General features: G+C 35.7%; 1 protein-coding gene across 1 annotated transcript in view; it reads left to right on the top strand.

Moving 5' to 3' along the window:
- The first annotated feature begins 55 nt into the window (after nt 1–55).
- Mrpl39 (mitochondrial ribosomal protein L39) overlaps nt 56–12,232 on the top strand; it is an 18,629-nt gene continuing 6,452 nt past the window's right edge. Inside the window, exons 1-7 of the mRNA XM_015478661.2 lie at nt 56–281; nt 1,062–1,268; nt 3,349–3,488; nt 5,779–5,878; nt 6,816–6,883; nt 8,352–8,464; nt 12,029–12,094. Of these exons, the coding sequence (XP_015334147.1) occupies nt 71–281; nt 1,062–1,268; nt 3,349–3,488; nt 5,779–5,878; nt 6,816–6,883; nt 8,352–8,464; nt 12,029–12,094 (905 nt within the window). The 5' untranslated portion in view covers nt 56–70. The remainder of the gene's footprint in view (nt 282–1,061; nt 1,269–3,348; nt 3,489–5,778; nt 5,879–6,815; nt 6,884–8,351; nt 8,465–12,028; nt 12,095–12,232) is intronic.

Here is a 12,232-nt window from a genome sequence, read left to right as displayed (position 1 = left end):
CTCAGGCCACGCCGCGGGAACGCCCCAGCCGACCGTCTGGCCTCGGGTGACTAATTCTGGTGAGGCGCGAATGCGCCCCCACGTGGCGGTGCGCCGCCAGAGCGCCGGCCCCGGAACCAAACTGTCTTACGGAACCTCAGCGCGCATTCCCAGTTCCTGCGGGAGGAGGCCGGAGGCGGACCTGCGCGCCGCGGTTCCCGTACCCGCTATGGAAGCGATGGCTGCTACCGTCCGGGGACTGCGGCTTTGGAGAGCCGCCTCAGGCGGCCAGACTGGTTGGAGTGAGTTTCCAAGGCCGTGGGGAAGGGGAGCAAAGCGTTGAGAGAGGTGTCTGCCCAGATTGGATCTGAAGGGGGTGGTTGGAGGTCGGAAGAGCTGAGGAAGGAGGAGGGTCTTCTGCCCCCCGCCCTCGCCCCAGCCTGGGAGGACAAATCTGGGGACCCGAGGGGTCCGGGAGGAGCTGGGACCCAGCCAAAGGTGGAACCACTGGTGCTTCTGATGCCTTCAGGAAGGATCCAGCATCTGCTCTAAACGTGCGATTATCTCCCTGTACCTCTCGTGCCAAATCCCTGATTTAGGATTTGGAAGATAAATGCCGCATTTCTTGCCCTAGACTGTTGATGGTTTGGGTATGGGACTTGCAGTCTCCTGAGCCTTCTTGTCCTCCCCAGGCCCTTCCAGGTCTTGGGCAACTTGGCTCACTCTCCCGACGAGTGGTGGTGTTTTAACGCTGCGTGGTGCTTGGGTTTTGCTCTAAATTGTGAAGCGCAATTGGAATACTACAGAGGAAGTTGGTGGGAAACAGGGATCTGATGTGAAAGAACAGAGTTGAAGTAGAGGTGCAGCTCTAGGCTAGCTGCGTTTTTGTCGCCTTGAGTTTTAATTTTTAATATTAGAAAGTGGTTGAAGTTTACTTCTGGGAGCAGTTTTGGCGAATGGCTTTCAAAGTTCTGTTGCCTCTGTATTATAGGAGGATAGTGATGCAGGAATGGAGTGGGGTCGGGTATTAGCAGTAAGTTACCCAATTTTTTAAAAAGTCTTCATGTTTCATTTCTCCTTAGGATTTATAGCAACATCACCTGCAGTTCAACTGTCACCTACCGAGCTGACAGAAATGCGGAATGACCTCTTTAATAAAGAGAAAAAGAGACAGTTATCACTGACTCCCCGAACTGAGAAGATTGAAGTTAAACATGTTGGAAAAACTGATTCCGGCACAGTTTTTGTGATGAATAAAAACATTTCAACTCCTTACAGTTGTGCCATGCGTAAGTAACAGAATCAGGATACAGTCCTGACCATTTTATATGAGCCCTGCTGAAGAACTGGTGCAGAGGAGACAACTTGTTGTAATTGCTTCCCCAGCTTCTCAGAAGTTCTCCTTTACCTGGCACCTTATTGTCTGTTCACTGTCCCTTTAGCTCTGGAGGATGCTATGTGTATTTCAAGGTTGGTGCTGTAGTACACAGTTGTCCTGTAGCTTGCTTGAGTCTGGCTGTGTTTAGGATACTAATTTTTTTTTTTTTTTTTCCTGGCAAAAGAAGTCCAGAACTGAATGCATTGTCATTGGTGGGCTTGTCTTTTTTGATTGTGGTAGGAACAGTCATCATGCATGCCTTATTGAAGGATTTTGGGATAAAGGAACTGCCATGACCTCAGATGTCCAGCTTTGTTTGCCATCTTTTCCTTTCTAAGTTCTTCAAGCCTAACATTTTTTTTTATCTGCTTGCCACATGCCTCTTTGTGTGCTGTGTTTTTGTTTGCATTTATGTGTACATGTAGTAAATATATAATTGGAAGTGTGCATGGGTTGAATGTGATGGGAGTAAAAATATTTGTTTTGTTCAAATCTTTTTTTTTTTAAATATTTTTTAAGTTGTAGATGGACACAATATTTTTATTTTTATGTGGTGCTGAGGATTGAACTCAGTGTCTCACACGCGCAAGGCACATGCTCTACCACTGAGCCACAACCCTAGTCCCTTGTTTAAATCTTAACAGAGATAATTGGGTCCCATGTATGGTTTGGTGTGGAAATAAAGGGAAAAAGCCTCTAAGTGTTCTTTTGATGAATCAAAACGTTTGGATAGAGTTTTGATAGAAATTATATTTTCTTTTTGGTATCAGGGATTGAACCCAGGTATGCCTAACCACTGAGCCACATGCCCAGATCTTTTTAATATTATATTTAGAGATGGTGTCTTGCTGAATTGCTTAGATCCTCACTAAGTTGCTGGGGCTGGCTTTGAACTGACGATCCTCCTGCCTCAGCCTCCCCAATTGCTGGGATTACAGGCGTGCACCATCATGCCCAGAAAATGCTAGTATTTAAATTTAGCTCCCCAAATAGATATACATGGGTATGACCAGCTGCATTGTTTAAACTTTTGGAAAACTCAGCAATGATTCCATTTAAGTAATTAATTTTAGCTTTCCCCCAAATCTCCCCCATGCACTTGAATTAGTACTTATGCTAATTATTATCATAAATAATACTATGTTAAGTATTTCTTGGACCTCTGTTGTATCTATCATGGGTATTAGGAGAATAATGCCCTTATGGACTTTTTTATGTATCCTGTGTAGAGATGAAGTCTCTGAGCCACCCTCAACATGACCTCTAAAACTTGTCATTCAATAAACATTTATTTAGCAACTGCTATATTCTAGGACTAGTGCTGAGTATGTTGATGAATGATAGACATGATCTTGCTTTTATGGAACTTAATATAGTGACTAATAATTTGGACCTTATAGTTTGACCATTTTTGTGAGTATCTATATTCTTAAAACATTCCATCAGTTGTATTCTAGGGTCAAAGAGTAAGCCTGAGCTCACTGGTTCATATGTGAATTTGTATTCATAATTAAAAAATGGTAACCACAGTATTTAACTTAGCAGTCCATGTTATAGAAATAAAAGGTGGTTTGGGGACAAAATCTAAAAACAATCTAGAGGAGATTTATATGGGTGTATATTAACATATTTTCCCTCTTCTAAGTTGTGTGTGCATTTATCTTAAGTATATCTATGCTGTTGCTTGCTGAATATTTAAATGTAGCCCTTACAATATTTTTTTATTAATAATTGACATGTTAATTTCAAACTAGACTTAGCTTTAATGATTTTTAAAAATGGTTTGGATGATTTCATTAATAATGAACACTATCTGAAGTGTATAGAGTACTTTTTAATCAGTTATGGATATAATATGTAATACTTATGTGAAAAAAAAACCACAGAATTTTGCTTTTCCATTGTTTTATTTCCTAATGTAGCCCTTATATGTGTAACTTTTCACTTGGATTTTGTTAGATTTAGATCATCAATCAGTTTTAAATTCCTAGATTTGAGTGAGTGGTACTGCAAGAAGTCCATTCTGGCTCTTGTGAACGGACAGCCTTGGGAAATGTATAAGCCTTTGACCAAGTCCTGTGAAATTAAATTTCTTACTTTCAAAGATCGTGATCCAAGAGAAGTAAATAAGGTATTTCTGTCTCTACGTCCCCCCCTCCCATTTTTTCCTTTTGTTAAATTTTTGTGGAATATAAAAAGTAGGAATATGCCCAATATTTATGTTATATTGTAATATATGTTACAATATGTTATACTGTATTAGTTAATGGGTATTTTACTTGTTATATTAGGTATTTTAATAGTTCAAAAAGTATCTGTAGCATTTATTTTTCTGTATTTTGTATTGAGAAAAGTATATGACATGTCTTACATTCATAACCTAATTCAGCTTATTTTCATTGATAAATACTCTATGTTGCTGGTGATTCCATTCCCACTACTGCTGGAATTCAGCCTTGGATCATCTTTTCAAGATGATTTCAATAAATTCTTCACTCTTTTCCATTTTGTTTTTAGTAATTAAATGTCTTCTTTCACCATCTGCTTATAGAGTTTTATTATTAAGTGTCTTGACTAAGGGTCATATCATTTACCCCTAAAGAAATGCCTACCTGATATTTTGCAAATAACTTTCCAGGTCCTGTGTAATCTGCCCCCAGCCTACCTTTCCAGCTTCATCTCTCACTGCATCTTTTCACTTTATCTTTGCTCTGGCCATAGTAGAGTACTTGGTCATTAATAGTTTAAGCTGTGTTGTCCTCCTTCCTTTTGTTGATGATCTTTCTTCAATGCTGAGCATTTTCTTTTCCCTATTAAGATTCTGTTTATGTTTTATGGTTGCATTAAAATGCCATCTGCCCTGTGGACTCTGCTAGGGTTTTACTTGTCAAAATTCTTTAGAATCTGGCAACATTTGGCTATTGTTTCTGAAACTAGGATTTTAATTTTGTCTTACAAATTGATGAAGGCATTAGATTCTTGACCTTGTGAAGATAGGGACTGTTTTCTTATTGGATCTAGTCCTTGACTGCATATAGTAGGTGTTCATAAATATTTGTTTAAACATTTAAACAAGAAAGTGATAGAAATGATAATAGTAATAGCATTGAGTATTATGTGTCAGGCACTGTTCTAGGTGATTTACAGGTATTAACTTATTAAATCTTATAAAAACTCTCTAGACTCAATGCTGCTCTCACCATTTTCCTGATGAATAAACTGATGAAGAGATGTTCCACAGCATGACGAAGGTTACTAGTCTAGGAAGTGGTAGAGCCAGGATTTGAACCTAGACATTCTCACTGAAGTTCAACTGACATTTAAATCACTGAAGTAGGATAAATGAAGTACATTTTGCAACTTGCCTTTAATGTTTAGGTTTGTTACTTATTTTTAGTGTAATGTGATTGTATAGAACATACAACGAGGGCTGGGGCTATAGCTCAGTAGCAGAGCACTTGCCTAGCATGTGCAAGGTACTGGGTTCAAGCTTTATCACCATATGCAAATAAAAAAAGGTATTCTGTCTATCTACAACTACAAAAAATTTAAGCAAAACAAAATTATTAAAAAAATACACAATAAAGCAGTCTCTGTCAACAGAACCAAGTGACCTCACTCTTGTGGTCCTCAGAAGTAGAGAAGAGCTTACAGAAGTTGCGTGCTTCATAAAAGTAGTGGTGGTAAGGGGAATAAGATGGTTAGGTATGGTACAGGATGTTTGTTTCTTCTTTTATTCAGATATGGCCATTGCATGGATACTGTATCAGGCATATCCGTGTATTCCAATGTCCTGGTAAAATGAAAACCCAGTTTGTGGTGAAGCTGTTCACCCTAAATATGAATAACTTGAGTGATGTATTACATGATGTTGGTTAGGTTAAAGTCCTAAATAATTGTCAAAAGTTGAGTTTTTCTCATCATGTTTATAATGGTATCACCAGTTATATATTAATATATTTATTTTACTTTAGCATAGTTTGTTAAGAATTGAACTTTATTCTGTGGTAAAAATAGTGTCAGATATTAAACCTATTGGCTGGTAACTAGTACAGCATTTGATTTTTTTTTTGCCACTGAGTTATGTCCCCAGCCCTGTTTATTTTTTAATTTAAGGAAGGATTTTGCTAAAGTTGCCGAGGCTAACCTCAAACTTGTGATCTTCTTGCCTCAGCCTCCTGAGTTTGTCTGATATCCTACACAGAAACATTGCTAACAACTTGAAATTGGTGCATTATTTTCTGCTGGGTTTTCCTAGGTAGAGCTAATGTCATGGCTTGATGGTAACTATTGCTACATTATGAGAGTGGAGGGATTGGAGAAATATTTCCTAAGTTAAAAAGTGACTTAAATTTTAATATTGTAGAAACTTCAGTGACTCTGAATATATATTATGTTTGTGTGTATTTTTCTTTTTCTAGGCTTATTGGCATTCTTGTGCCATGATGATGGGCTGTGTAATAGAGAGGGCATTCAAAGATGAGTATGTGGTCAGTTTGGTCAGAGCTCCAGAAGTTCCTGGTAATGTATACGTATAAATATACTTATATGTTTTTTGTAATCTTTGAAAATTTTGTACCTATTTTTGATTATGTACAGATAATTCTAATTTTATGTAAGTTACCATCATATACACGTTTCAGTTCTTGTAGGTAGCAAAATCTATCCTGTTACAAAATATGAAGTAATCATTGGAGATCAGTACTTAACATAAGAAAATTAGAGGAAGATGTTTCTCTTGAATAGGAATTTCATGAAGTTATACTGTCAAGATATTTTACCATTTTAAGCCTTTATGTCTAAATTAAATTCTGGAGGAGGAGGAAATAGGAGTATTCAGTAGACTGCTGAAAAGAGCTGTGCTACCATTTCATCAGAAATGACCGTGACTTTGGAGAGGGACACCATTTTGATGAGGTGTAAGGGTACATATACTGTAATTTTGTTAAAGCTCGGATTTCTCATCATTATGTATAGTGGGATTGTGATATGTGTGTATTTTTAAAAAACATACACACCAAAAATATTTGAAAGAAGCTCAAGAAATAATTCTAAGAACAACAATAACAAAAAACAAAAAATTGAAGATTATGTGGGAAATGTTGTAAAAGAAACTTGACATTTAATTATTCTGAGGATATAAATATCTTGTTCTTTTAGAATTTTTATATCTAGTATCTTTTTGAGATCCCTGTAGTGATAGTATTTGTGAGGAAAACTTGAATGTCTAAAAAATGTTGATGATTGGGGTTAACACAAGATCAGTTTATATTGAGGTTGGGAAACTTTAATAGAATTCTGATAAACAGCTGGAATAATGGCAAAAGGTTTTATAATTTATAGATTTAGAAGAGATTGCTAATTTTCATTGTATGTTCTATATATTCAGTTGTTGCAAATTATTAACATTCTGCCCTAACAGATTTGACTTTGCTTTTTATTTTGGTTGGATTTATAGTAATTGCTGGTGCATTCTGCTATGATGTAGTTTTGGATAAGAGACTAGATGAGTGGATGCCAACAAAAGTAAGTCTACTTTTTGGAGTCTTTATTTTAGAGTCCAGACCTTTTTCTGTTAAAATGATTCCTGTTATAATTGTTGAATGGTACTGCATATTGAAGACACTTCAGAGAGTCAGTCCATTAATCAATCATTGCTTTTTTCAGTGCATTTCAGATAGAGATGTGGATGAGGGTATTCTCAGCAGCATAGTCAGGTGTCTTGAAGCTTTATGTCCTCCTTGATTTTTTTTTTTTTTTTTTCTTGAAGTACCTACCAAGGCTAAGTTACTTCTTTTCAACTCCTGCCCATATTATTTAGTATTGAGAAGAGAAAAACAGGAAGGAAGAATAGGAGAAAGGGAGACGGAAGAGAGGGTGTAGGTAGAAATTGTAAAGTTTCTTAGTGATCTCTGGGCTCTTGTCAGGGTAGCTTCTTCCTTTACATATGTGTCCAAATGTAAGAATAAATTCTCACTTTAACATAAAAACTCATGAAACTTGTTGCCTCTCTTTTTGTATAGTGTTCTGTAGATGACTTAAATAAGTAGGGGCAAGATAGACTGAAGAAATGGTTATATTAAACCATGACTATAGATTTTTTATGGTATGAGTTATCTCTGTAAGAATGAATCATTTCATGGAAAACAACTGATAGAAAATGTCTTATGGAGGGACTGGGGTTGTGGCTCAATGGTGGAGTGCTTGCCTAGCATGCACGAGGCACTGGGTTCAATCCTTAGCACCACATAAATGTAAAATAAAGATATTGTGTCCACCTAAAACTTAAGAATAAATACAAAAAAAAAAGTTTTTTATGGAAAGAATTTTATTATAAAAATTATTCATGTAATCATGCTTGATCTTCTCTGTATTAGTAATGATGTATAAAATGTATGAAAGCTCAATTATAAATTTTTATTAAAAATCTCATTTTAATCTATATTAATCATTTAAATTATATAAAATTGCTAATTTTATTAAATGGAAACTTATAATTTTGAACATATACAGTATTTTATACAGGGTCAGTGATGACACTGCATTTCTAGTGGAACTTTTTGAGTTATGAAAACAATAATATTTTTCCCATGCATTTAATAAGCTTAATTTATTTATGAGTGTAAACACATTTTTATGTCTTACTGTTTATTAGCATTTCTACTTATTATTATGGCTTTAATAAACATAAGGCTATATAATTTGGATAAATTGTTTATTAAAGTTTCTTTGTAGGTTCATCTTTAATAGATATTATTAATGCAGATTAATATCTTAATTATAGATAAATTACAAGTTTTATAGTTTATGAGTTGGGGAGGATGTGTGTGGTCTAAATATTCAATTATTGCAAGTTAATAACATTCTCTTCTAACAAATTTGCTTTTGCTTTTTCTTTCATTTGGATTCATAGTACTAAACGTGTAGGCTCATCTGGGTTATGGAGAAATGCTTTTAGGTAAATTGTTACTAAAGTTAATTCTTTATTTTTAAGGAGAACTTACGTTCTTTCACAAAAGATGCTCATGCTTTAATTTATAAAGATCTTCCATTTGAAACTCTGGACGTTGATGCAAAAGTGGCATTAGAAATGTTTCAACACAACAAGTAAGTGTTAATATTGGTTTCATTTAAAGCAAGGTCAACCTCCAAAATTATATGTAATGATGAAAACTCTCTTTGATGTACGTGACATAATTTTATTCACTATTGTAAGATCTCTTTTTCTGCCCCAGCCTTTTGTCTTTTGTTCATCTGTTTGCTTGTTGAACTGAGAAAAATGTTCCTCAGCCCCTTTAATGTTTTTCTCACTTTGTTTTACTTTTCTGTTTTTTTTTAGGCCATCTTTGTCTTAACAGTAAAATGTTTTCCTTTTTTCTTTCCAGTTTAAAGTGATAACAGATGTTAAGAAACTATATTATTTTGTACACTTGGTCTTTCACTTACGTCCTTCCATTCTGAGTGAAAAAGGATAAAATTAAACATTTAAGCAGTGGAAGGCACTAACAGCTGAAGTAAAATGTTTACACTCAGGTCTTAGTCATCTGTATGTGAATTATCCATTTGGTGGATTTTCTTTGTCAACATTTTTGATTCTGCTAGGCTTCTCAATTTTTATTTCCTACTCAGAAAACTTCTTGTTCACCTTCTCCTAGGTGTAAGAACATAAAACTAAATTTTAATATTTAGAACTAGTTAGAAAGGGAAATCTGTGCCACAAAATAAATAACAGGATATAGTCTGAAGCCAAAATATATACATGCAGATTGTTAAAATTTATGGATAAGAATTTCTTTAGGTCTACAGAAACTGAATCACAAATTCTCACAGGGATAATTTATCATAAATATGTATATTTGCCCCAGTTTTGGAGATTGAACTCAGAGGCTGGCACATGCTAGTCACATGTTCTACTGCTGAGCCACATCCTCAGGCCCCAAAATGTATTCTTGACTTGGTTTACAAATCTCCTCAGCTTATACTTTTTTTTTTTTTTTTTTAAGGAAAACCTAGTTGTGGCTATGGGGCCACTTTTTCTTTCTTTTTTTAAATTCTAATTTGTTATATATGTATGATAGCAGAATGCATTACAATTCATATTACACATATACAGCACATTTTTTTCATATCTCTGGTTGTATATAAAGTATATTCACACCATTCATGTCTTCATACATGTACTTAGAGTAGTGATATCCATCTCATTCCACCATCTTTTTTATCCCCATACCCAGTCCCTTCCCTTTCCACCGCTTTGCCCTATCTAGAGTTCATCTAATCCTCCCGTGTTCACCCTCTCAACCCCACTATGAATCAGCCTCCTTATATCAGAGAAAACATTCGACATTTGGTTTTCTGGGATTGGCTAACTTCATGTAGTATCATATTCTCCAACTCCATCCATTTACCTGCAAATGCCATGATTTCATTCTCTTTTATTGCTGAGTAATATTCCATTGTGTATATATGCCACATTTTCCTTATCCATTTATCTACTGAGGGGCATCTAGGTTGGTTCCACATATAATTTGAATAAATTGTTTATTAAAATTTCTTTGTAGGTTCATCTTTAATAAATATTATTAATGTAGATTAATATCTTAATTATAGGTAAATTACAAGTTTTATAGTTTGTGAGTTGGGGAGGATGTGTGTGGTCTAAATACTCAGTTGTTGCAAGTTAACAACATTCTCCCCTAACAAATTTGTTTTTGCTTTTTCTTTCATTTGGATTCATAGTACTAAGCATATAGGCTCATCTGGGTTATGGAGAAAAGCTTTTAGGTAAATTGTTACTAAAGTTAATTCTTTATTTTTAAGGAGAACTTGGCATTTTAGCTTGGCATTTCTCTAAGCAAAATACCTCATAGTCTTACATAAGACAGTAATTGATATGCTGAAAAGCATGTGCTGTGTTCAGCTGAGTTTAGAGAAGAATTGCAAACAAAATAAAACTTACTCATTGCACTCTAGGGTCTTCTGAAGCATTTTTATTTTATGTTGGAACCAGTGTACTTATAAAACCAGTGGTAATATACTATTTAGAGTAGATAGTACTGAGATTATAGCATTGATTCTGTAAGAAAATCTTGGATTATCAGAACTCATTGAGCCACATTCTGACAAAAGACTAGGCATATGCTGTCCAATAGAAATATAATATGAGCTCTATATGTAATGGTGATATTGTGGTAGCTACATTTTAAGTAAGGTAAAAGAAAAGGTATACTTTTGATAATAAATTTATTTTAACCAATATGTCTAAAATATTATTTCAACTTATGATCAATATTAAACACTAGTAATAATATTTTATATTCTTTTCATACTAAATCTGTAGGATCTGTAGGATCTGTTGTGTATTTTACATTTAAGGCATATTTTAATTAGGATTAAGTGTCCCATAGCTATGCTACTAGACAGTATACTTTATTGACTTCTCTTTTGTGTATGGTTGAGATTTCCCTGTCCCCCTCACCTAAGTTCTTAGACCCTGGGAACTTAGATTAGTGAGTGGCAGAAGAAAGGGGATGGTTTGGGGATGAGTTTGAGAGGAAAGAAGAGCATTGTACTATGGTAGGTAAATTAAAGATTGGGCCTTTCTGCTTCAGAGTGAAAGGTGGGAACCTTTAGTAACTTTGGCTCACAGGGGACAAGAGCATCTCTTGGAGGTGGGTCAGGAGGACAAGTATTCAAGGGAATCAGTGCCCTCTAATTCATGAGGAGCTTTGGCTGAAGGGGGATGGCAGTCACTGGATTTTTTGCATAAATTAGTGCTTCCCAACTATGCCACTTCATCATGCCTGTACATAGGTACTCACGTGTATATGCACACTTAATGTGGGATAAAAAGAGCTCTTAATAGTAAGTAGTAATGTTATGATTTGAACCTGGACTATGCAGTTCTGTGTGTGCTTTCATGATGCTGACAGAATTTGGTAGATCTGAGAGACACTTAGGCAGTAGAATTGACAGGACTTGGTTGTGAATTTTATGTAGGTATGGTGTGAGAAGGAGGAATCAAGGAAAGCTCACAGGTTTTTCACTTGGACATATGGGTGGCTTGTAGTGTTAATACTAAGATAAGAAGAATAAGTTTGGGTGAAAAAAGAGGGATATGATTTGTTGACTTTGGAAATTTGAGGACTTAGAGTGTTTGTGATGCATCCTGGTGGCTGTCTAGAAGGGTCTTAGATATACAGCTTGGGGAAGTGGATTAAAGTATAACTGGAAGATAAAATTGCATAAGTGATAGCTAAACCTTGTAAATCAAGGAGCTAGCCTAGTAAATCAAGGAGGATGGTTAGAGGGAAAAGAGGGTCTAGGATACAATCCTTACAAGGTAGGGAAAGACTGGCAGAGAGATAAAATAGCAAGAAGGAGGGAAGATCACTGAGGCACGTGGAAAGAAAACTGTGAGAAGTGGAGGTGAGCAGTGGTGTTAAGAAGATGAGGACTGAAAAGTGTCCATTAGTTTCGTACTAAGCAGGTACCTGTGACTTTGGTGAGGGGAGTTTGGTGGAGTTGGTGGGACCAGTCCCAGATTAAAGGTATGTATAGAACAAGAGGCTCTAAGTGAAAATCATGGTGGAAGGGGAAGAGATATGGACTTGTCTTTAAACACTTTTTTGTATACTTAGAATTAATGTTTTTTTCTGTGCTGCTTTTCAGGTACAAAATAGATTTTATAGAAGAGAAGGCATCTCAGAACCCTGAAAGAATTGTAAAGCTACATAGGTAAGTAAAAGTCCGAATTGGCTGCTTTGCTACTTTAGAGTAAAGCTTAGCTTTCTTGTTACCTGAATAAAGTGTATGACAGAAATAGTGAATTTGTATCAGGTTTTGCTTATGTTGACTTTTTTTTTTTTTTTTTTT

This window comes from Marmota marmota, unplaced genomic scaffold (genome assembly GCF_001458135.2).
Source record: "Marmota marmota marmota unplaced genomic scaffold, marMar, whole genome shotgun sequence".
Taxonomy (NCBI): Eukaryota; Metazoa; Chordata; class Mammalia; order Rodentia; family Sciuridae; genus Marmota; species Marmota marmota.
The sequence above is the reverse complement of the archived record's forward strand: the minus strand, read 5'-3'. Positions and strand labels throughout refer to the sequence as shown.